The sequence below is a fragment of the Halictus rubicundus genome, chromosome 4 (genome assembly GCF_050948215.1).
Source record: "Halictus rubicundus isolate RS-2024b chromosome 4, iyHalRubi1_principal, whole genome shotgun sequence".
Taxonomy (NCBI): domain Eukaryota; kingdom Metazoa; phylum Arthropoda; class Insecta; order Hymenoptera; family Halictidae; genus Halictus; species Halictus rubicundus.
In genome coordinates this window covers 16046685-16073920 of record NC_135152.1, presented here as the reverse complement: position 1 = coordinate 16073920, position 27236 = coordinate 16046685, and the positions used below count along the sequence as shown (strand labels likewise).

Here is a 27236-nt window from a genome sequence, read left to right as displayed (position 1 = left end):
TAAAAATTATACTGTATGAAGTTATAACTGAGTATTCATTCAAAAAATGTATACATATATAGTTTCGCTAGAAATAGGTATATTTTAATTGCCGGTAGTTCTAGTGTTAAATAATAAATGATATCCTTGGGTACAAGAAATTTCAAGGGGTTGAGATTTCTGCTACCGTTTGTTCGACAACGGGCTTCATAGTTGTAATATTACACTAAGTACAACGTACCCCTTTAATTGAAACATATGTAGAACCCGCAAATTCTTTCGTAACCTCAAATAATACCGTGTACGAAATTAATTTAACTTTCTTTGCGCGACATACAAAATAACACCAGGGATTAAGAAAAATTCGAACAAAACAAGGAAGTCACGCGAATAATTCAAATAAATCCATCAATGAATCATCATCGGACTGTGCACGTCGTTTTAAATTCTATTCCTGATTGCCACTGACATGAATTGACGTCCTGCAATTTTTAATTTAAATTATTCATTGATTAATACAAGTTTGCGGCAACCACCTTCAGCATTTCATTATTTTCGCCGGTACTCAGTATTAGAAACGGAAAAAATTTGCCGGTCGCGAATGTGTTGATGCAAATTCGGCTGTTTGCGAAGTAATTCGTAAGAGCAGGGGTTAAACGCGCACTCTCGCTCTCCTGATCGAGTGACTCGGCCTAATACTCTCGGAGAGTGCAGTTGGAGGACGCAACATTATTCGATTATGCACATGTAAGTCGCAACTACCGCGCGGATCGCGGACTTGTCTACATTGACTCATCAGGAAATCGTGGACACGTTATCGAACACTCTGGTCTAGTTCACACCTAATGTAAATACCTCATAAATAAACGATGCGGCATTGACAAAGTGGCAATGCGTCGGAAGCATAGGTTCATCCCTTCCACTAATTTCGAATTAATACGCACGCATCCGAGCGATTTTGACGCCATACAGTAAGGAGTAAAGTTGAATCAATGAAACCATTTTTTAAAGAAATCATTACCTGTGTATTTGTGAAGGCAGAGTCCTATAAATTTCAGAAGCATATGATTTTACATTTATTTTAGCTGGAGAAACAATTAATATCCTAATTCGAGTACATTTAATTTATTAGTTACAGCGCATTATACTTGAAATAAGATAGCATACAATGATTTGAAATAATTAATTATTTTAAATACTTTATTATTTATATTTTACAAATAACATAAAAAAATTTCTTTTCATTTGGCATTTGATTCAAATAAACTATTTTCAAATAATATCTTATTTCAAAAATGTTTTATTTCAATTGCACTGTAAAATAATAAAAAATTTCACCTCAAGAAAAGGTTATTAAAGTAACTAAATTAATTATTAAATTTATGTATACTAATGTTTGTAGTTTATTGATTAAAATTTAGCTGCATTCTAAAATTGTTCTTTAGAACAAACTTCTCTAGAACTACTTGATCAAATGAAAGATGACCTGAGAAGTTATTTGAAGTTAAAATGAAACTCAAATAATGAAATAACATATCTTCAACATATTATCTTAACGATTATTAAACACTTTATTTCGTGAAATGCCCAAGCCTGTTCTTGACTCAAGTTTGTACTAATTCGAAATATTAGATTATTATAGTTTTTCTCATAATATTAGGAGAGAAGTAGTGCCTCTTTTATTACAAGATAAAATGTCAACCGTAAAGTGTGGAATAAAACAGAATATGAAACAGTCTGGAATATCAGAAAAGACATTTGAATATTAAAATTTGAAAAGGTCACTCGTAAAGAATAGTGATGAAATACATTTCAATAGCGAAGAAAAACTTAGCCGCAATGGCAGTAAAAACATTCAACAGAGCTCAACACAGATTTTGATGCATGATATAACAGTAGGCAAAAGTCTACGTGGCATCGACTTTAGAATTATGGAAGGGAAGAAGAAATCTGATCTATCATAAACAAAATTCTTGAAGCACCTTGAGCATTATCAAATAAATAAATAAATTCATCATTAAGAATTAAACAGTGCTATGTGGTCAAATGAATTGAAAACTAATAGATTTGGCCGAAGTTGATGTTGGTTTTAATAAAGAAAAAATTACAGAAATGGCATATGCGGAAGAGACTGTAAAATTTTATGGTGGCGCACTAATGATATTGGGGTGTTTTACATAATATGTCGTTAGGTTACTGTGTTGTGTTAAAAGTCGAGTTAACTGGTGGTCATACAAACAAATATTACAAACATGATTGACAGAGAAAATTGAAAATATGCCAAATAAAGTCAACGATATTAGTTTTCAACAGGATCGAGATCCGAAGCACTCAAAAAATAATGGACGGATGGTTAATTCTCAGCTATTTAAAATTCTGACTTGACCAACACAAAGCCCGGATTTAAATCCAATCGAATAATATGAGCTTTCTTGAAGGGACAATTAAATAAAAACTACTCTCCACTACTCTCTATCACTTTGATTGAAACAATTACAGGACCAAGTAGGGAAACGATAGAGATCAAGATCTCGAGAACATTTAAAAAATTTAGTAACAAACATGCCAAAACAATTTTCAACTATCAGAGCAATCCAAGGATCATAAATAAAATATTAAATATATTCCTTGGTTAGTATTTTGGAGCAAAATCGAATCAGTTATCAAAATGGTTACATTTTTGCTCCTCGCTGTAAAAGCGTGATCGTCAGGAACATTTCATAACTAACGCATAATAACCTTCTTGTGAACTGCACAGCCCCACTACGCAAACGCAGCTCGTGACGGAATCCGTGGCTTCGTGGGTCAAAAACTTTCGGGGCAGACTATCGGTCACGCGGACGTTGTGTGGGGGATTTCGTTTCCGCGCGGTTTTGTGGTGCTGCGCGCACCTGATAAGTGGGACATACGCTCCTGCATCTTCGTATTTCGTTGTGAACTCGCCGACAGTTCGGATCGCACCTGCGCTAAACTCCTTACGTGACAATCAGTGTACGCTCCACACAGAAACGAGCGCAACACTGTTCTACGCGGTCGAACGAAATTCTAATCGGAGGACCATCCAGCTGAATCGGAGAATTTAACTCTTAAAGTAAGTCGCAACTATCCCTACTCGCAACAGTGGCTTTTATCGATTTTTTCGTTCCTGAAGAATCAGGAACACTGTATTAGAGAGATCAGCTCAAAGCAAGTCGACGGTGATCCTCGTGTCGGTTCGGTATAGTTTTCAGTTTTTGATGCGTTGTGACTATTTTCGAGGTTTTCCATACGAATCAAATTTTATGTCACGTAGTTTGACTTTGCGAAAGTGGCCGTTGATTCTCAGTTTTTGCACTGTGCGTTGAGAAGCCCGTTTTCTGGGCAAAAGTTGTACGATGATTGTACTTGTTTGACACGGCAGTAACCTTCAAAAGCTCTATGGCGATGTCACGTCCGGTGGTTCGACTGCCATTTAACAATCAATCAGATAAGGAATTATTATAAAAATTCGATGATGTTACGTGAGAAGGAAAACATAGACGAAACATACTCGCGTAACATCGCCGAATTTTCATAACAATTCCTAATCTGATTGATTATTCTTTTATCAATTGAAAATTTTGACTTTGCACGGCGGCGCTATTCTCCTCTATGTCTTGTAACTTTCTTCAGTGAACTGTTAATGAAAGTACAAGATTTAAACATTTCCGAGTTTTTCTTCTTTGGATTGTTTGAAAACCATGTATCGAAGACAGATTTATTCGTAATGGATCGTCACTGACGTAAAAAGAATGGTTAAAATTTAACGGGCAGATAGCTAAATGTTGCATATTTTTGATAGCATATATCTACGGAAAAAGTGGAAAGTGAAAAAAAGAACAGACAGACCAACATCAAAATAACAAGTAACACAATCCAATAACACACTCTGTCTGGAGATAATGAAAAATGTTCATTTTTATAAAACAAATAGACACACCAGCACAATTGGTAAACGAATTTTAATAGAAGCTTTTCGCTTACGGGTGAAGTGTCCAGTCATAGTTAATACTTGGTTATTGGTTTTAATATGATTACTTACCTTTGTAATAGATATCTAGTTAAATACCAATATGAAAGTTGATCTTTTTCCATTGTTAACACACTGTGCATTGTGGCAATTGTCCAGGCTAAACCGATTAATCGCTAAACTGCGGATTTTATGGCAAAAATGTATGAGTGGAAAGCAAAACTCTAAAGACCTTAGAAGAAGTGAAGAATATGGTTACCTTCTTTTCGACTTACTAAGATTATTGAAACAAGAAATATATTTTTATCCGACTTGCTTCGTGCGATCGGAAAATTTTTATGTTGCATAGATATTAGTCGTGTATTAATTGTTTTCCCAATCTCTTTGACATATCGTTAACGTTCTACATTTAGAACAAACATCCTTAATAAGTAGGTTCAGTATTGAAAAGATTTTTAAAAATGAACGTATACTATCTCTTTTGACGAATGTTCTGTTACTTTTTATTTTGTGTGGCTTCATTTTCGAGGTTCTCCAGCCAAATGGAATTTTTCAAAGTTATGTCGTATCTTGGAATTTAACTTCGTGGACGTTGTCCATAACACTTGACTCGAATCGTGTTAATCCTAATCTCTCTTTTCCTTTTGTCACGTTTCGACAATTTTCTTCAGCCAAGTGGAATTTTACGAGGTTTTCCTACATCTGGGATTCAACTTTTTCGAAGTAATCGGTAACCCTCGTCTCGCTCCTCCTCTTGTGCCAATTCGACATATTTTCCACAAATTTTGAAAATGTAATCCGTTCAAACAATTCACATTTGACTTCACTTCTATTTTGTCCTCAGGCTTTCATTTTCGATTCATTTGCAAACTGCATCTGTCCAACATTGTGCAAAAAGTGCATTAAGTTTTTACGTGATTTCACGTGAACCACAATCGTGGTTCATTTAAATTTTATAATCAATCGTACTAAGTGTTCAGAAAATGAGATCTGTTGGGATAAGATGTTTCTTCTAGTTTGTAGTTTGCTCTTGTAACGATAAAGTATTTTACATTTGAATGGTTTGAAATAAAAAGTAGTTGTCTAATGGATAGTCAACATATGCCAAATGGAGTAATCGATTGACACGGCGTCAACTGGATGTAGTACACACTTCTCTTTATGAACTTCTTAGCAGAAAAACACTTTGCGATCTACGCTCATCGTAGTAGTACATAAATCGTCGTCCAACACTACTTCGCAACAAAATAGGAAGTGAAAGTTCTACAGTTATACAGGGTGGTACAACCGGAAAGGGGGTGATTCCACGTAAAAAATGTAAAATAAAATTTGTTTATGTAAGGCATTTTTTCGAGAAAATCGACTTTGAAAATTCGTCAAGTTCGCGTGCTTAATGTTCGTAAGTAGAATCAGAAGGTCACGAATAGGCGCGTCAGACGGTTCCTGTTCGATAACACGCGTGTTCGCCGAATTTTCAAACACGATTTTCTCGAAAATAAAGCAGCGTATGAACAAACTTTATTCTACATTTTCGACTTATTTCTTATTTCTTATTTCTATTTCGTCTTTCCGGCTGTACCACCAGTTACTGACCACCCTGTACAAAGGTCATTGAAAACGAAATATTTTCTTCCTTAGCTTGCAGTTTTCGTTCGCACCTTGCTTCTTCCACGGAAGAAATATTATCGCTGGCCTTTCGTAATGTCGGTTAGTTGAAACTATTCTACTGCTGACGGCGAGAAAATAGTAGAACATAACACCTTAAAAGTCGAATCGTCTTAGAGTTCCACTGACATTAGTACAGATAACCGTACATTGCCATTTCTTTCTCGCGAAGAAATATTATTTAAATATTCTAAACAACTCGAGCAGTTCCTCTAGCTCTTCCAAACTTAAACAATTCATTATGTTTTATCTACGACAATTTCTTTAGGTAATAATTATTACAACTAACTCCCAACCGTTGGCCACCGTTGGCCAACCATAAACGCTACTAGGGTATGCAAAATATAAATGTTCTTCGACAACCACGGCAGACGGGAACCAAATAAAAATTCATTGCTTCCTGTAGACCTAGATGTTTTTAAATTCTCTTAATCTTTCTACTGTTTTAAATTTCGTTTATTCTTTTTTATTATAAATGCATGAAATCCGTAGTCTAGTTGGAATAATTCGTTCGATTGACAAGGGAACGACTTGTTTTGTTTGATAACATCGATCGTTTCTCGCTGTGAAATGTTTATTAAATTTATTTAACGATACGAGAAAATGCTGATTTAGGTTGTCCGCACAGACACGGAATGTATTCGTACAGCACCGGTCAGACAAACATTCTTTAATGCATTTGAATATAAGTGTTCATACATATCGTTTCGTATCAGCACAGACGCATATCAGAAACTAAACAAAAAAAAGTATTAAAATCGACCTTAACGAGTTACGCCGGCTGTGTTCGCGATCGCTTATCGTTCGCGATGATTCTGGATTGTGCATGGTTTCGTGTCGATAAGAAGAAAGGATATCGAAGAACATTCGTTTGTTCGTGAGTGTTGTGTGCCAGGAACGAAGATATTATAATATATTATAACATCATCGTGACGTCGAAACGACAATACACGTCAGAAGCTACTGGATAGGAGGACAATTAAGAAATATCTTTGAGGGGCTGTGCTATCTGAATCTGCATTGTTTCGACATGCCATGTTCTTCATGCTTTCATACAATTTTTATTCTGCAATTTCCTAAAGTAACATTTAGTATTCAAAACGTACAACAATTGTGATATTTTTTTCGTTTATCCGGCGACCCAAACACGCAGCTTCCGTTTTCATTTAAATCACTTAATCAGTTACAATTTACGCACATTTTCCCTTCAGTAGTCACGATATTTAAGAAACTAAATCGACTGTTGCCGCACCTCTTGATATCGCTTTGAATCAATTAAGCGATCGAGAAATAAAACTTTTTCTCTTTTTTTCTTGACTCCCGACGGTGCTGCTCATCGGTGCTTTTACATCTTCGTGACAATGGCTCGGATTCCGGTAACGCCATTTGCAATATTTTTCACGTGCTTTCACGTTTCAATCCATAGCATGTGGAGAACTTTCCACGTGGCACACTTCCTTAATTGGCTAGTCTGCTTACTAGACTGGAATTGTATCATCCATAGGATTTGCAACGTTAAGAAGATCAAATTTTCGTGGCAGACTCGCGGTATTAAGTTCAATTTCCCGTGCGATTTATTTATTTATTTGCATGATCGCGTGAACGCAAGCGTGGTCTTTCTTTCCACTGTTTTTGCACTATCATTCTTGAGGACTAGCGGCGGTTTCACACGAAGATTAACATGTTCGCTGTCAGTTAGGTGATTCTCTCAATAACATTGAGTAGAACCTCGCTCGTTGCACGAAACGGGACCGAAAATGCGTGCAAGAATCGAGGTTGTGCAACGAAACAGATAACCAATCACGCAACCTGTTCTCACACTTACCCACTCCTTGCTTCTCGCGATGAACTCGCGGTGGGAGTCGCTAGTATGCAAGGAACGAGGGCTTCGCGTAATAAACGATGTTACAACGAGCGAGGTTCTACTGCACAACATCTTAATGAAATTCTTAAAGCAGGAGACATTTTTATTTCACTCCTGTCTCTCGCAATTGACCCATTAAAATCAGTGGTCTAGCAATGTGTAATTATGCGAAACTTCGTGCAAATTGTAGTCCGATAAAATTCTATTTCCATCACGAGTAGAAAGACATCATCTTTCCGCCTTAGTCGACGTCTTACTACTTTTGATAGTTGCAATATAGACCATTGTCCTCCTAGTATTATAGTGATGAAAACTCTTATAAATTGCAATTTTTGAATGCAATAAATCTGAGGGACCGACTTTACAGATTTTTATTATCAAGTCTTTTTTAAACGTTGTTACAAGGAAAACTCGTCTGAAGTTTCATGTTTGCAATGAAATGGCAGAAATCGAAAGCCGAAGGGTCGACTTTATAAATTTTGATTGTCAGCTTTCTTGAAGCCGTGGTTCTTGAAGAAAACACGTTTAAAGTTCCGGGTTTGCTGCGACTACGCACTGACACCATTGGGCATAGTTGAATTTGAAGAGCGGATTCTAATACCATTAAATGGAAACGTTCGGAAAGTTTCCGCGAGTGGATGGACGGAATCTTTCTAATGAATACATAATTGGTTTGCTTACGCGAGGACTCCATTAACTTGAACAAAATCCCTACGTTTGTTTTTTTGCGCGATAGGTGCGAAAAGAGGTTTGTAAGACCTGTCGCAGCCATGTTGGCGATTACCGACAAGTCGCTATCGTTGTCCCGGTTCTAATGTTTCTGTGTTACGCGTTGCGTTTCTTATCTGAAAGCTTTTACCTCTTATCTGTCGGCTGCTTTTCCATTTCCTCGAGAGTTTCCCCGACGCAACGCGTCGCAACGTCTGGCGCAAGAAACAAAGCTGCGCTACAGGACGATCGTGATTCATTCGGATTTTTTCTCCCCCGGATTGCTTTAATTGCCCTCGCAACGGAAAATTGCGCAACGAAGGACGCCACGCCGTTCAGATTGTTCTGAACAATTTAGATGAACGATGAGTTCTTGGATTGTCTCCTGTTTCGCGTCGCCGCCGCGCCGGTGATCTCGTGAGTGAAAGCAGCCATCAGGAACTTGAGTATTTGTTCGAACGATCGAGGATTCCCTTACGAAATCGTTTTAAATGAATATTCTGCAACTGCGATCGGGGGAAACATAATCGTACACATTTCCACTGTCGTAAACAGTCGCATCTTGCCGATGCGTCGCTAGACTCTGGAACATTTCACTTCTGTGATCCTTCGAAATTTTCCACGATTTGTTCAATTTCATTGTGCACTTAACACGTTTATTCTTAGTCATTAATCCTGCGGCGGCGGATGCTTTTGAAATAATAAGGCTACCGACCTGTATGCGAAATAAAAAATATCCGCAAAAATTCCAAAAAGAGACAGAGATTGAATAAAAATATACTTCTGTCCTCGATAATTATTATAAATTAGGAATAACGTAACAGTATCCGCTAATTCTTCTGAAATTTGTATTTGTGGTCATGAATGCAATAAAATCCACAGTAAAGATAAAATAAATAACAAAGCAATCGATAAATAATAGAAACACAATAAACAATAGAATATTATTCGACGAAATGTCATTTAAGTTTATTCGGATAGTTCAGCTCGATGATCGATCGAAGGAAAGTTGAGCGAATGAAGAAGCTTTCGGTTGGCGACACATTGTTCGTTGTCGTGGCAAAAATTCTTGGCGAGTTCATTCACGGTGAATTTATTATCGACCTTGCAACTTTCCTTACGCAAGCTACGATCATCGCTGCTTGCTGATTTTGCTGTTCTGCCCGAAACCGCTCTCCGGTTCAACCTTTCGCGAAACAGCTCGCATTCTTGCATTAGACATAGTTTATTTTCGCGCGACGACCAGCCTTTGCTTTGGAGCGCTGCAACAGCTGATGGCTTCTCTCGGAAATCTACATTCCCATGTCCCAGAATCCGTTCGGACGATACCGAAGCGAAACTAGCTTCTACAGCAATGAGATTTCAATATACGATCGAAAAGATCACCATAAAAGGGAGCAACCTTTTAATAAAGGATCTGCAGTTTTCTTTCGAGATCTTCGAACAGGTAGTTCACCACGCGTAATGTTTAATTGATAGGAATTGGGGAAAAAAAATAGTAGGTAGACGATACTGTTACAGCTGTTTTATCTAAGTCCGTAATTGGAATTGAGAAAACCTCTTGAAAATTTCGTTGAGATTGAGTAAAATTGAATCCAAACATTCTGAAAACTTTCAGTGTCTGCCGCTTGTTGTACAAAACGCATTTTCTCAATTTTAATTACAGCCGCAGATAAAAATGTTGAAAACCGATCTTCTTCTATACGTCAGCTAATTAACTAATCGTTCTAACATGTCGAAAAACGTGAAGGCGTGCGAGCTCATTTTAAAAACTTTTTTCCACTTCAAAGGCTGCACGAAAACTTCTTTGGCTAACTGCACGCTGTAGTTCGTTAGACCAACCTAGAAGCTTCAACATTTTCGAGTTTTAGATTTTAACCATATTATTTCATAAATAATGTTAGGTCATGTTACTTACTTCTAGAAATTAAGTAATTTTATTAAAGTGCCTCTGTAGAAACGTGGAGCAATTGAAGTCTTTTTCTTCATTCTATTAATTTAAATAATTATGCTATTGCCATAGCACGTAAGTGACCAGAGATTTTATCTTCATGAAATAGAGAGTAAAGGATATCGAGGATCGCGTGTCTTGAAATTGAAACTCGACGCATAATTAATACAGAAATAAACGATAGCCCAAGCTTATTAAACATACCTAATTGCACAGCTTTTCGAACATTAAAACTAATATAGACACATTTAAGCATAAACTACGAAGATCTACAGTATTTTATCCTATAATAAATTAGCGGACGACGTATTTATTGTGATGTAAACCCATTGTACTGCATGACACATTAAGTGAAGAAATTGGAGGAACGCTTGTTAAAAAATCAGGAGAGAATGTTGTTATTAAATAATACAAAAATAAATTCTTAGTTACATTCGTTGATTGCGTATCAGATCGTAAACGAAGCCATCTTTACCATTCTTTTTGATTGCAATAAAGAAGACAGAAAGTATTCTTGAATCGATAAAAATTGACATTATTCTTGATTTTCTTCGAGATTGCAATCTTTTTTGAGAACGAAAAACTTATAGTAGCAAGTACTTAGTTAGCCTTAGTATAGCCTAATAAGCAGATATCATGTTTATTTTTTGCGTTTATGGCTTATTAAAAATCTAAAGAAATCGGTAAAATACAACGTTCCATATGTTTCAATCGACTGAAATTATTAACATAGAACACAATAGTTTCTTTAACATTAGGTTCTACAAATTTCACTCCAAAATTGTAAAAGTGCATAAAGAATTAAAGAATCGATTAAAGAATCTTTTAATCTAAAAATAGTTCATACCTGATAGTGGCAAATAATACATTACAATTCTTCTACAGATATTATAAAATTCGGTTAATCGTCTATTACCCTTCATAAGAAGATGGAAATGGACACGAATGTAATTCTTTCATAAAATGTTCGTGGGAACACTTTCTAATCTATCATCTTGTCTGGCTTCTTAAATAGTACATTACCTGCTAACGTTAGTCGTCTCGCATATATTCATAAACACCAGTGACATCTGCGTGTTCCTATTCATGCCAACCATTCTGTCTCTTTGGTCACCTGTTAAATGGCTAACTAACAACCAAAAAGAAACACACACATAATTGAAATTGCTCAGAAACTAAAAACACGTTTACCAGTCCTCTCCAAGCTGACTACATTGTTCATTATTTATGTCTGGGTCGTTGAAAGTTAGGATTTTGAGCGAAATGTATCCATTATGCAAACAATTCTGCAATTCGAATGAAAATTGAAATACAACAATTTGTACACGTACATAAATATATATTTAAATCGGGATAAAACTAGATAAAAGTTACTTCTATTTAAACAAAACTAAATGTAGCTAATTAAAAAGACACTTGAAGAAACTACCACAACTTTTGCGAATATACTAGACGTCTGTGAGATCAATTGCGTCCGACTGAAGGTTCATCTGTCCACAAAAAGAACAGTAGAAAATTGAATTATCCAATGACTGGGGATTTTTATACAAAATGAAAATAGTCTCGGCCAAATATGAATAACAGAAGTTAAGGTGTATTTCTTCTCCTATAAACTTTAATGAGTCGAGAGTACTGCAATAGTGTTTCGAAATGGTTCGAATGTGTTTAACGGATGTGTTTGCATTTCACCGATTCATTCTTGTAAATGCATTAACTGTGCAGTCTAGCGACGACATGCGTTAGAAGCTCGAGCAATTTCGACAGATAAAAGAGAGTCGTTTCCATTGTCGCGATCGTCGCACAGCTGACCTAGCACCGCGGCGAAGGAAGAAACGTGAGTTGCTACAAGAATAGACTGATGATCTCTTTCGCTGCCCAATCGAGATACGTAGGAAACGAGGGACACCGGATAGGTCCAGTCAGCGGTTGGTAATGACCTCAAACGCACCATTGACCTCGTTCGAGCAGAACCTGTTTTCCAGCGACGAAACTTCACTTCTTTCCTTCCTCGTTTCCCCTTCTCTTTTTCGCTACGTGGTTTCTCGCTCGTTCCCTCTGTTCGATGATCGCCACCTTTCTCCGCAGATACTCTCCTGACAGGATACAGCATGTACCGTTCCGAATCCGACTAAAGATCACTCCGACTAGTCCCATAACAGGGTCACCAACAGCGGTGGGATCGAATAATACCATCCAACATATTTTCACTTTTTCTTTTTTTGCTTCTCGGTCACAGGTCGATGATTTCTTTTAGTCATTTTTTACCATCGTTCTTAGTTTCTGAGAAATTTAAGTGGCTGCCATGAGAAACTGAAAAACTCGCATTTTCCAAAAATGGTATATTTCGTTAGTATGGTCCAGACCTGGGCATTTCGAAAATGACATTATTTGAAATGTTACTTCAAATAACACGTTACTTTACTTTATAATTACTTCCATGCCTGCCGATAATTTTTGAAGTAACATTGCTTGAAATATCATTTCGAATAACATGTTATTTTATTTTGTAATTATTTTAAATAATTATTTGAAAGAATTATGGAATTGTTCTTCGAAATTATATCGTGTGACCTGATTATTAGAGTTTTACCTTTAAAATTATTTCTGTCGCCAAATTTGAAAAAACGAAGTAAGATTATTTGATATTGCTATTATTTCAACTGGATCAATACTATTTTCATTTTCAAATAACCATATCGATAATGAATGTGCGAAATAATTCATTTCAGATAGCTAGTTTTTTATTTTTACTTCAAATCAAAGTTGCCCAGGTCTGGCCATGGTCTTTGTGTTTTGCAGACATGCTTATGGAAAATGGCTGCAACGTTCTTCTAGTTTTAGATTATTTTTGGCTGAATTTTTCAGCGAATGCTACTTCAGTATCATGTAATTTTCAAAGAAGCACAATCTTCTTCTTCGTTGTTCTTTTTTTTCGTCACATCGACTTCGAAATGATTAACGAAGGAAATGAGTAAAATATTTTCTCCGCGTGAACATAATATGTGTCAACAAACGTTGATTCATCATCCAATCGGTTCGAAATAGGTTCGTCAAAAGTGGGGCTCGTTAGAATGTTATCAGTTCCATTAAACGTAATTGCTGGATAATTAGTAAAACTGTTATCGAAATTTCGATTAGCGTTATCTGCTGACGACAGCCGCACATACAAACAGATATTTCAAACTTTTAATTACCTTTTAATACGTTGCAATGTTTCGCCAACTTGCAAAGAAACGCTGGCTCCAACTTGTTTTACTTTTCTTTTTTGCTTGCAAAAATATGCATTGGTTCTATTCATACTTTCATCACATTTATAAATTCTTGCTAAAATTATTTTTACATACTTTTCAAACTGAGCACACCGAATCAGAATCAGTATAAAAGAATTCGCAAAGAATTAGCAAATCGTACGTTTATTATTCATGAGTGAAGATGCAACGCGAAGCAAGACACCACTTATTCACCTGCTCACCTGAAAGCCGAGCATAATCGATCCCATTTTGATACTGTTCGTGGTATATACGCAACAGTGCTTATTAATCGCGTAGAATTAATTTATACTGAAGTCACGATCTAAGGAAAAGTAGTGTGTCCAGTGTGTTCGCTAATGGCGCCCATGATCTTACAATTACCAATTCCATCACGTTGTGAATAGAGAATTAGAAGAAATTGTGCAACAACGTTATACAAGAAGTGGATGTTTCATAATCAAAATAAGTCACAGACAGTCTCCATTACCTTATGATCTGTAGAAAATATTGGCAAAATTAAGTAATGCAATGTGACAAAAAAAAAATGAAAGAAAACTTTTTGCAGTATGAACAAGACAAATGGTATGATAAAATATCATCCAAATTGCTCCGGTAGTCAGATATTTCTGGTACTGATTTTGGAAACTTCAGTTCGGGAGAAAATGCGTGTTTTACTTTCTCCAAAACATGACTGCACTTTCGATACTATAAATCCAGTTCCGCGAATTTCCAAATAGACACTTTGGAAAAGTGTTCCAGAAAGATTGCACTAACGGAATAGACCGTTATTGACAAATCGATTATTTTGTTCATTTTACCAAAGCCACGTACCCCTTACAGAAAGAGATCGGCATTGCAAAATGAGACGTTTGGACAGGTCGGACATGTAAGCTTGATGAGCGGAGTCGACAAGAGCTGCGAACACGCTGGTATCTCCAGACGATCTCTGCCTAAGGCCATTGACATAGATTTCGCTGGTCGATGCGCGAGGATGCGTTCCTGTAAACGTGAAAGGCTCTGTAGCTAGTTACGTTAAACCGTCCCCGTGATCAGAACCGAGTAACCTAGTAAGAAATACTTTCTGAAATGCAAAATCCCGCCGACTGTCTCGTTCCACTTCCGCCACGTGATTTTAGACGCGTGAAAGTTCGCGCATCATTGTCCTAAAGACACCAGATTGATTCGTCATCATCGAGCAACACGACCGAACGCGCATTCCTCTTTGCAGATGACTGCCGTCTTCTTATTCGATCGACTGACCTCTTACCTTTGTGAATGAGGATGATAATTTCCTATTACAACCTTTCATCACAACTCCTTTGCACAAGAAATCATTCGAATCGTCAAGTGGTTCAACATTTGCATTATTCCACCCTCCCGCCATGTCTTTATAAGTTTCTTTTCTCTTTTCATTACTCTCTTTTTACTTCTTCTTAACCCCTTGCACTACGATTTATTTTATGGTTTCAGTGATTAGGACTTTTTTGTAATTCGCAATTTCCTAAAAAAAGAAGAAAATTTATATCTATTGTATGCCTACATGTTCTTCAGTTGTCAGGATATTTTGTATTATCTTATAAAAATTCGATTTTTGCTACAACGTATACCCGAATAAATACATTGATTAAATAATTACAGTTTCAGTCTCTTCATCTCGGATTTCTCTTCAGTATTTCTCCCTTCGTAACTTCGTCCATGCTGCAGTCTTCATTTCCCCTTTCACTCACAGCATCTACCATGCCCTCCCCTTCTTTTCACTGATTGTTAGTAAGTCTACCAACATTGGTTGATAGTCAAACACTACTCTCTCCCCCGCTGGGCTACTTCTCCTTCGATCCACCTTCGGCTTGGACCATCGCCAATTTCCTTGACTCTCATAGAAGAATCACTTTCTCCATTTTCTTCCTTCGTCCTAAAAAATTTCTAACACTTGTTTCTATCGAATACTCTCCTGATAGTTACATACACGAGAACAGGACACGAAATGCATACTTAAAGGTAGACTGTCGGACTTTATACAAAATAAAATTTGTCTGCACTAATTGTAAAAAATAGCAACTTTAATAATTTTAATGGAATCGTCAATTATAGACAACATATGAGATAAAAAATGGTTAGAATAGGGGAAGTGTTTTGAAATTTTATGTACATGTTTCGCCACATTTCGTGACAATACGAATAATCGATAATAAACGATTTCAAATTGATACAATGATTTCCAGAAAATATCACTTTTCATAGTTGCCATGATGTCTCAGTAATGGAACACCTCAAAGAGGATGTAAATCCTCTTCAAACGTTCCACAGATACAAAATAAAGATGCCTTTCTCTTGTGAACTATAATTCTGTCAATATCAACGATAGTTTTTTTTTTTTATTGCTTGAAGAAGTTGCAGTGGAATGAATTTCTGCTTCGTACGTTGTCATTTGGTTAAAACATTTTTTCTGCATGATTCTAGTTACCAAGCTAAAGGGAACTTCATGTTACATGTGTGTAAAATTTGAAGAAGATTGATCAATTATTGAGATATCGTGTCAGCCATGAAAAATGATATCCTACACGAATCATACAACAATAATGGAGATGTTTGCACAAAAATTACACAGTGTTACCTTGAACTATAGCCATACGTGTATTCAAAATTTTAAAACTGTAGTAACCTTTTGTCACACTTCAAGGTTACTTTGTAACCTTTTGTGTCTACACTTTTTGTCTCCTAAATTGTCTGGAATTTACGGCTCTGAATGGGAATGCTTCATCAAGTTGAACATATTATAGTAAGCTGAAAAGACTTCACTTGCGAAGGCACAGGGACAAGATCACTTGTCACTCCTATCCCCACCCTTGACGTATCCCTAGTGCCCATGTTTAGGCTCTGATGTCACACGCTACATAGTATGTTTGACCGCTTTGGCCAATATTCCTCTAAAACCGAAAATACCGACTCGGGGTGTGCCCCTTACAGTTCGACCACTTGGACACGTTTTCCTTCCAAGTGAAATCTTGTCAGCGCGCGATAATGTATGCATTGAAAGTAAACTAAAGCGTGAAGGATAACGTTGGGACTTCTAAAACTTGAGGTGTGATTAACGGGAAAGAAGAAAAAAAGCGTCGTTTGCTCATGTGACTCTCTCCTATTCAAAGAAACGATTCGAGTCTTAGAAACTGCAAATTAGAATATGAATGAGATTTCTTCGGCATGAAGGAGCCTCAAGAGTTCAAGAAACTGCGTTTAGCGAGTAGGATGTCGCTCGCCATTTTTCATTTTAGTCACCATCGATCATAAAGTCCATTTCTATTCTTGTACCCAAGCAGAACTCGTTTCTCAATGCGAGATTACAAATCGAATGGATTCAAATCTGTAATGAATTACACATAGCAATTAATTGTACTTTAACATCGTGCTTTGTGTACTTTATTTTAGTTTTTTTATTTCTTAGAAATTACAGTGCGCTTCACCTTATGTGAAATATATTATTTGATTTTTGTTTTGTGGTGATCTAAAAAGCTCTGAATTAATGGAAATAGAGAATTAATCGACATGAATTGTAGTTAAAATACCTGCTGCAGTGAGACAAACATTTGTAATCAAGATCGACTAAATAGTCGATCACAGAAATTAAAAATTTTTGAAAACGATTGCATGAATATACTCGCCCTTCATTGGCAAGCTGAATTAATTAATTGATGGCGCACTAGGGAATTTATTCAACTGTTCTAACAGTTTATTAATGAATTTATCCCTTTGAAAGTTGACTCGAATCAATAACAAGACTTTGATTTCCAATAACGAAATTCAGTTAATGTTTAGTATCATCAATATACCGAAAGATCCATACTTTTTTTCTATAAAAACATTGTGATAATAGTAATAATGACGCTATTACACAGTCAACGTATTACTAGACATAGCGGCAAGGTCCTAACAAGAGCAACATTTTAATTTGACTATAATACTTGTTCTAGATTCACCAAAATGGCGCCGAACCTGTTCGGTACATCGGCGACACTCTACTTGGAAGCTGCACAGCAAGGCGTTCATCAGGAGAAATCGGCGGCAGAAAAAGCGAGCCCGCAAAAGTTGACTGTACGGAATTCATCGGCGAGCCCTGCACGAAAGTATAAATGGAACATCGTCTGGAGAAATGTGATCGCTTTCTTGTACCTTCACGTTGGCACGGTGTACGGACTATACCTTGTGTTCACTGAAATGAAACTCATTTCTACATTGTGGTGTAAGTTTACTTCCTCAAGTATATTTTTCACAAGCAGTTAGTACTTCTATAATAACAGTCTGCAAATTTTTTACTGAATCATGGCAAGAATCCCAATGGAAAATTCTATAATAGGACTATCAGGACTATCTGTCCTGATTGACAAAAGTATTCTCAATATGTATTGTACAGTTTAAATTTTGAAAAAAACGTCTGAAATTACAGATTTCACACTCCCAAACAATTGTTCAATTAAAATTGTTAAATGGAATGTTTCAACTGTTTTCGATAAATATGTCGATTAAAAAATACATGATTATCCTTCACTTCGATAAAGTTTATTATACCAAATTTATTTATTTTTTTATGATTCTATTGGGTCGTAAATTGGTAAAATTATCTTCGATATCTTCTCTTCATTTATTAACAAAGTAGAGAATTACAATCAATCAATTATGAAATCGTTGGTAATGAGTAGTTTTTATTTGATCACAGTTATTTGCATTTGCAATGAGTCGACAAAATCGTTCGAATTGGAACGTATTTATATTTGCAACCGAACGAGATTACGTTCGAACGCAACAAAGAATGATACTGAAATATCTTCGTAATTTGAAGTGATTGATTAGTATGCTTGATATGCATTTTTTATATTTTTGTATGCCTGTTTAATTATATTATGCGTCAATATTCCGCGTGCAATTCATTAAAATGGGTTTAATATTAATTCATGATTGACGGAGATTTCGTCTTGTTTTTTGATTAGCATTTGACAATAAATGAATTGGCTTTTTTGTCTGGGTTTAATGTCGAGTGGATTAAAAGCAATTTTATAAAATAAATTTAAGTAGGATAATGTGGATTTGATAAATTTATGTCAGATAGGTGAACAGAATAAAATTACGTTTTACAATGAGTAAATTGAATATCACAAACGACCAATTTCAGTTTCACAACTATTTACAATGGTGATCAAAGTATCACAACCACTCACATAAGTTAACGATTTCCCATTAAAACAATAATTTTTCAATAAACCCTTAGATATACTGAATTTTTATCATTTTTGTACGAAGTATGTATTGATGTTAGAATATTACAAATGTAAAGTTAGTAGCACTGTAGACAACGTTTTTCGTAGTGTGACTCTAATAATTTCATCACTCACTGTATGTAATCGAAGAAAATAATTTGATAAATTCTCTGAAATTAAAAAGAGTAGGTAAATATTTGAAAAAAAGAAGCAACAATACAGCAAAGTAAAATATTACGGATACATTGACTTGTATCATTCGGAGGGTATATCATTTTATTCCAATAATTTATATTCACGTAATGCTTGTCATTAATAGAACGATCACATGTACACGATGATAATATTTTTTTAGTTGTATTCGTGTCAGTGTCTGCGGGAATTGGCATAACAGCCGGCGCTCATAGATTGTGGGCTCATCGAGCGTATAAAGCAAAATGGCCGTTGCGGTTTTTATTAATGATCCTTCAAACGACCGCTTTCCAAGTAAGTTATGACCTCCGTCACTTTTCTTTCACATCATCTACATGATTCTCGCTACACGGTATTTTCCATTAAAACGAAAATAGTAAAATGATAATAACTGTAGGAGCAACAGAAATTTCGTTCATTAGGATTAATCAAGTCTAAATTTTTTTTAAAGCATAAAACGTTGTACATACACTCAACCCGCTTGTAACTCGATCGCGGATCATTTTCAGTAAATAGTATTCATTAATAGTATTCATTTTCAGTAAATAGTATTCATTAAAAGGAATATAAATGGTTAGTGGGTAATCTGCATCCCAATGGCTATTCTTGCAGAACCACATCTACGAGTGGGTCAGAGATCACAGAGTGCACCACAAATTTACTGACACGGACGCAGATCCGCATAACGCGAAAAGAGGATTCTTCTTCTCGCATATGGGCTGGTTGTTGGTCCGCAAGCAACCTGATGTGATGCAGAAAGGCGCCACCATTGACATGAGCGACCTGGAAAAGGATCCCATCGTGGTCTGGCAGAGAAGGTAGGAAATAGTTGAATTTCATTCAAAATTGTTCTCGAATAAACTACAGTAAATGATCAAATGATTAGAGTGCTGTACGAAAACCATATTTCTCATCCACGTGACGAATAATATCACCTGCAGTGTTGCTAAATGCATATTCGCAATTTACAAGCGTCGAGACTCCATAAAAGAATAATAAGAATTCAGTGCAACAAGGTTTTCATTTATCAATCGACTGTTCCGATTTAAAACCATTGATTTGTGTAAATGGTTCTAACAATTCGATCACACACTGTACGTTTCAGATCAGACCGAAGGAAGCTTCTTTGATATGTCCGAAATTATAATTCATATATCAAAAGTATTGTTTAATAACACTATCCAATACCAATTTGCGTTTCAATAATCGATAGGTGATTTTTCTAGATATTCAATCCTGGAAAATGTCAAATGTCCCATGCAACAATAAAACAGTAAAAGATTTTTCAAAAATAAAAGTACAAAAGTACTATGTTATTTTCAATGTAAAAAATGCTATTGTGGGATGAATTGAATTTCTACTTGAATCCTGCTTCCCACAATCGATGCAGAACATTTTTCAACCTCAGTCTAGAACAATCACAGTAACAATCAGTATAGAATAATGATTATTTGAAATATATGAAAAACGTATTAGCCGATGAAGCTCCACGGTCCATGTTGTAAATAGAATTTATTAAAAGGTTCCGTCCTAACTCTTTCGATGCCTGGTCGAAGCACAAAAAACAAAATGACAAATTTGTTGGACAGTGTGATTTGCGACACGAGGCGTTGATTCGGTTCAATAACCCGAGCGGTAACTGGTTTCGTTGACACGTTCAGTACCTTTCTCCTCCAATTCCGACAGGTTGTACATCGTACTGATGCCGCTGTTCGCCTTTATCATTCCGATGTGGGTACCTTGCTACTTCTTCAACGAGAAACCATTAAATTCCTGGTATGGGTGCGTGTTCAGATATACTGTGTCCTTGCACCTTACCTGGTTGGTGAACTCTGCCGCTCATATTTGGGGAATGAAGCCCTATGACACGTGAGTATGCTTTCTGCCGTAATAAAGTATTATAGATACACACTACTATCATGTCGCGCGAAAACAAGTGAAAACAAGTAATTTAACGTAACATTCTTAGAGTGTGAGCCAACAGATTTCCGAATACAGTATTTGAGTAATACGTGTCTCCGTGACTGTCGTATTGTCGAATCTGCCGCGCGACAGTTCTAGTAGAGGTGTCAATTGTATTTGGCATTACGCTCGATCTCCCTAAATGTTCATGAATGGAAAGTCACTCAGTTGAAAGGTTAAATATAATCAAAAAGAAATGATTGAGATGATGAAGACAAGTAAATTTGATTTCGGAGCATCCCCTGCACAATAAAGTCTGGGAGTACAGAGTAAGTCCGTAAATGAAGCGTGGGTGTTGTGTAAACCGTTCAACGAACACTAAGAAACTACATTTTCATTTTAATTCATCAGTGTTGTTCAAAAATGTCTAATTCGACGCGTTTTCTCTGATTTCGCAGCTCGATCGGACCAACCGAAAATGTCAGCGTCGCCATATTGGCTTTCGGCGAGGGCTGGCACAATTACCACCATGTGTTCCCATGGGACTATAAAGCAGCCGAGTTGGGAAACTACAAGATGAACTTCACCACGGCTTTCATCGATTTCTTCAGCCGAATAGGCTGGGCGTATGACATGAAAACCGTTCCTACCGCGGTTATAGAGAAACGGGCTGCTCGTACCGGTGATGGGTCGAAGTAAGTATTTCAATGAATTCAGAAAATTTCATTATTCTTCGAATTTCATACATCAGAAACGTAAACTCTACTGTATGTTGCAAACAATTTTAAAGATACGTTTTCTGTGCTCGGAGACAGTTTAACTTCTGCAGAAATTCATTTTAATCGCCTCGATTTAATCCAGTGCTTAGACATCGTACGGTATAGCTCAAGCATCAGATTGAGATGAAACTTGTGGGGGGAGGGGGTTACGGGAGGAGGATAGGACCCTAAATATGACTACGGTTCAGTAAACTCTGCGCATACATACAGTTTTGTTCCGATATAAAGCGACGATGTTTGTTCCGAAACAAGGAGATCGCTATCCCCTCTTCTTCTTTTGAAGTTGGTCTCTCGACACCGCTTAGTGTCAGAACGAGAGGGTAGGTCATATTCTATCCTTTTCCGAGGAAGGATTGTATACAATCGTTGCTCGGCCGACCACTTTATAGTTTGCCGCTACCTCTCCTGTCGCACATTCTTGGTGTTCTCTCTCGACCCGCTCGAGGACAAAGTCAAGCCGCATAGATACCCTGATCCGAAATAGGGCGAAAACCGAGCTATCTCCTTATATCGGAACAAAACTGTATGTATAAGTCTGTGGCGTCGTACACATCAGCATCGAATTGCTACCTACCTCCTGTTTCTGTAAAAAAATCACTACAACCCAATGTAAGCAATGTTCAAAAATAAAAGACCTAACCCAAAACCTTCTTGCCGAACAGCTCAATCGGACTTGATCGGTTTTCGGAAATTCACCAAAATTTTTTACAAACATCTCGGAAACTAATGAAAACTCGCAGATGAAATTTGATATTCAGTGTCCTGTTCCTCTCTTGGACCATACCGTATCTAATCCAGCCCAGTCCATCCCTGGAAAAATCGCATGATTACAAGTATACTAGAATTATTTATTGTTTGAAATTAATTTAGGAAACTGTTCAATGTGTAGTTACTGTCTTGTATAAAATAAAACAGTAGTGTAACTGTTACAGTTCGTATAAAAGTCTGTTTTCTGTACAATACTTCGGTGAACAATAATAGCGAGCAATACTAATCCGGATTGTTTGAGCTCACTTAGTCCACATTATCGATTTCGTTGCAGCGTCCGTTTTTTTTTTCCTTTTTTAGAAGAAGAAAAATTAGACCATTGAAATAAAAAATTGTAGAAATGGTTCACTCGATAAAATGGTACAGAGTCGTACCAAGAAAATAACACATGCTTCTTCGTTTGTTCAACAGGTACGGCCAGTTGAAGAACTCTCATGCTCACAGTCACGAGGGTGCGAAGTGGGGTTGGGGAGACAAGGACATGGAATCCGAGGAGATCAAGGAAGTAGAGATTTTAAACAAATCCGATTAATGTAATCGTACACAAGGGATTTCGCGAGAATGTTGGGACAAGTTCTCGCGGTAGGGACCGCGTATCGATAGAAAGGTGATCAAGCGATCACAACGTCAATTAATATTTGTTATACACACGCCCGTCAGTTGATCGTTTGAAGAATGTTTCTGTAATATCGAATTTGTGAAAACAGTTCCCGCGAAGAAAAAAGAAGATTGGAGTCCTCGGACCAGAAAATGTTTTATCAACGGTATTAGAAAATTCCTCGAACGATTGACTAATTCCTTTGACACGTTCAAGGTCGAGAAAAAGTGAAAACGTGGAGAGCGTTATTTGTTAGATAAAGGAAAGAAGAGAAAGACGAAAGATTTGTTTGATATTTGGATCGAAGTTGCACCGGGCAGCTTTCAACAAAAGCGGAATCAAATGAATTCGGTGGCCTTTTCGAGTTATCGTCTCGAGCGATAAGAGCGTTTTATCGTCAAAACCACGATACGTATGTGCGCATCGACACAGGCCTGTCAGGTGTATAGTAGTTTATTAATTAATCGATTAATTACTGCTCGGCGAACGAAGAGTAGAGCGAATGTAGAACCACTTTAACCAAAGCACTATAAACCGTATATCGATTGTTCGACTAGTTTTTGAGTATCGAAGGAACCGCGTCGCGCGTGGAATGGTTGGAATCGCGTAAATCTTGACAATGATCGAGCTGGAATCGTGTGAATGTTTCTTGACCGTTGTTCAATAAGGAGAATAATACAATACGCTTTGTCATCGGAAAATTCGTTTCTTCCGGGAAAATTTCAAATGTACGCTGACGCTTCCAGCAATTGGGCTTGTCGAAAAACTGTTTCTAGTTTAGTTTGATTCAATAAATTATTATCGTTGTTATCTACTTGTGAATTACGAAGTTAATTGTACATCAATGCAGATACAATTTATTCTTCATTCAGTGAAACCACTAATGAAGACAACTATAGCTTTTGGTCGATGTCGGCAAAAATCTAAGTTCGCATGGAACGTTCACAAATTCAGTGTATTCTTACATTTAAGCGTATTCTTCCGATAAAAATACAACTAAAGCAATTAGCCTTAGTGATCGGACAGAACATTTTTATCCGAGATCAATCCAAAGTATGAGGAATAAGGTATGCGATGACAAAGGTTTCGTGACAGAGAATTACTTCCTTTTATTTACTTCAGATCACTATTTTTAGTGTCATCGATGAAAATGTGAATCTCAAGTTGCTCTTATTTTTTATACTCATCGTTTATTCACTTATCAATAGAACTGCACGGATCTTCACGCGAATTTACATTTTTGCAGTCAAATTTAAAGGGAATGGAGTAAAGTAAAACGAAATTTCTCTCGTAGACGAGTAGTATGTTTACGCAACCTAGTGACGAGGAGATTCGGACGTTTTCGCCACGAAACACTTTTATTGACAAAGTGGGAAAAGAAACGGGTAAACTTCGACATGGAATAATAGAAATTGTATAACAATTAGAATCGGAAAAAGAAGAACGTAACGGAAGAAGCATTCTCGTGATCCGAGCGACAAGCAAGATCCACGAGTCGACGATACGGATAGATCGCACGAGTAGCGGACTCGAGCTCGATCTTCGTTTGTCTTCCGTCAAAATGTCTTTCGAGGGATCGAGCTCGAGTCGTCGGCAAGCGAGAATCCGGCTGGAGGGGAGTCAATTAATCGTAGCGATCGGCGATCACGAGCGAAACTGCTGGACGTTTCACACAGACGACAATCCTGCATCGATGAAAAAGGTGGCAAAGGAAAAAAGAGGAGACACGATCGACAGCAATGTCAAGTGCGACAATCCAACATCGACGACTTGCCTTACGACATTTTTAGTAGTTTGTCGCGCGAACCCGAAATCTTACCGACCACTTCCGCAAAATTGGCCGCGGTAAGGTTCGATTAGGCACAAGCAAAACCGGAAACGATCAAACTGATAGCTGTGGGAATCGGTTGTGGAACGTACGGTTCGTTCTGTGTACTTCTATATGTATTACTTTATTTATTTCTTCCCGAAGATGATGAAAATTTCGTGTGCTTCGCGCGAAAAAAAGATTCGAGCGAAACGCACAAACAATTGTTTTTTGTACATTACGGATAGACTGCGGATTTTATATGTTCACCATAAACATTAATAGATACTACATAAAACAGTTCAAAGATTAATTTCAGACTATGTAATTTAATTTAAGACTACATTATTATTTTGAACTCACTGAAAATTATTGAAACTTCTCTACGGCTCCTGTTTCTTACAATTCTGTAGAGGATTTTTATTTTATATAAAGATCCGCAGTCTGCTTTGTACAATTTATTTCGAGTACGGACTTCCGGGGAAACTGCTCGACTAATACGGTTAGTATGGATATCCTGAGGCACGAGGATTCATCTTGCAGCGATCATGGATATAGTCTCAGCAACGCGAGCGCATACTATTTACCCATTAGGAATATTTATTGCAATCCCATCGTCTCCGACTGATTGTCTTAGCGGGAAACGGATGGAGGAAATATTTATTTAAATGGTTTCGGTGGTCGCAGTTTCTACACGTTTGACAAATATTATAGAACGCTATTATACGCCTTCGTACTAGAAATGGACATGATTTTAATCGAGCGAGGGTGCAGGTGATGAATAAAAACGGTGCATAATTATTCCATTCCTGTGTCCTACTTTGTGAACACGAAACATTTGATTACTGAAATTCAAATTGTAGATAATCGGTCAGCTGACCTTTGGCGGAAATAATTTATCGAGGACTATTTTCTTTATACAGAATCTGTACATATCCGATATAAAATTTAATAGCAAAAGTAGATATATTATACGTTGCTTTTTCGTATGTGTCGTTGCTAGACTGCCGATATTTATGCGTTGCTATAATACAAATTCCTTAGGAACTTGAGAAATATAATTTAACACGGTCAAATTTTTCATTGATTTGAACCGATACCGAAAAAATTCAACTTTTCCTTGATGCTCGTTTCCCGAAATTTTTGTTCAAAACACAGCATAAAGCTCCGCAGTCTAGTCGTTACTTTTAATCTGTCGATGTTTATTTAACAATGGCAGGAAACATAAATTCAATTAATATTCCTTGTAAAGTGTCTTAGATCGGAATAAATGTACAAAGGTGAAGGAAGAAGAACACAGGTTGTTCACGACTTAATTGTTCGATCTTTCTCAGAGGCAGAAAGGTTTCCTTCGTCGCAGAAATGTTGAATGTACATGTATGTACATATTTTCACGACACCGCATAGTTCGTGTAGCATAATTTAATAGATAATAGACGATGTACATATTAAAAGTTACAGAGAGCCTCCGTCGAAGACTTTTATACATACATATAAAATATCGGAACGTATAAGAAGTCTGACAGCAAACAGTCTGCTTCCACTTACACGCTTAATCTCGCTTTTCTCCTTGCACTTGACTGTTATCGTATCATTCTCTATCTTTTAATATGTGCATTATCTCAACAATTGCATCGACACATTTATTTGGCGGCAATCGAGTTGATCGAATGGATTTACGAGCTTGTCGGGGTCTCCATCAAACATTGCCTCGTCTAATCGACTTTTCAAACGTTTTAATAATCATTGAAACATTCCTTATCAGATTATACTAAGTATAAAAATGTCAATGCTTGCGAATCGTGTACCTAGATTGATCAGACGCATTCCAATTGTCCAATTGTTATTATTAGACTGTGGATTTTATGCATTTATGAACAAAGTGGTTTCGGTGCGACTTAGAACGGTGAAACGATTAAAAGAATTTAAGGACATCGATATGTTCTTTTCAACATATTAAAATGCAGGAAGTAAATTTCTACTTAGCTCCCACATCTTGCAGAATGTTATTATTTTGTACAAAGATCCGCAGTCTACTTATTATCTATCTGATGGTTGCATTTTCGGTGTAACAATCAGCTGAAAGTTACCTCAATTATCTTCGTAAGAGATAACTCAAGTTCAGTCTACTCAATTAGTGAACTTTTAACGTGCGACAAATGCAATGTCGCCAATTGGGGTATTACGAATCTGAAAATATTATTTGCTGTTACGTGCCGTTGAATATGTGAGATTCGGTACTATATTGCTTCCGAGTACATTGTTCTGTATAAGAAAATTAGTTTTCAACGTGAAACTAAGAAAGGAAGTGACGGCGACAAGCAATCCGCGATATCTCGATCTCACAAGCGGATCTTTTATATATCTTTTATTTGTATATCAAGAAGAAATAACAATAAAAGCGTAGTGCGTAGGGCATATAATAAGTGGTTAATTAAAAACGCAACAACGTTTCTGTTGCGCGCGTACGGTTTACTACGGACAATATCGACAACTATGAATGTATTTATGAATAAATTATTGTTATCCTTAAAA

The 27236-nt window shown here is 36.7% G+C and overlaps 1 protein-coding gene across 1 annotated transcript; it reads left to right on the top strand.

Annotated features, from left to right (window-relative positions):
• The first annotated feature begins 2840 nt into the window (after positions 1-2840).
• Positions 2841-25014, top strand: LOC143353640 (acyl-CoA Delta-9 desaturase). Its single transcript, XM_076787116.1, has 7 exons — positions 2841-3070; positions 17375-17643; positions 19011-19141; positions 19460-19665; positions 20534-20716; positions 21208-21444; positions 22708-25014. The coding sequence occupies exons 2-7, from the start codon at positions 17385-17387 to the stop codon at positions 22826-22828; spliced, it is 1137 nt and encodes a 378-aa protein (XP_076643231.1). The 5' UTR covers positions 2841-3070; positions 17375-17384; the 3' UTR covers positions 22829-25014.
• The last annotated feature ends 2222 nt before the right edge of the window (positions 25015-27236 follow it).

Coding starts and splice junctions, on each gene's coding strand:
- LOC143353640 (XM_076787116.1), top strand. CDS start 17,385: ATGGCGCCGAACCTGTTCGGTACATCGGCGACACTCTACTTGGAAGCT. Junction 19,142..19,459: donor TTCAAACGACCGCTTTCCAA/GTAAGTTATGAC, acceptor CTATTCTTGCAG/AACCACATCTACGAGTGGGT. Junction 19,666..20,533: donor ATCGTGGTCTGGCAGAGAAG/GTAGGAAATAGT, acceptor CAATTCCGACAG/GTTGTACATCGTACTGATGC.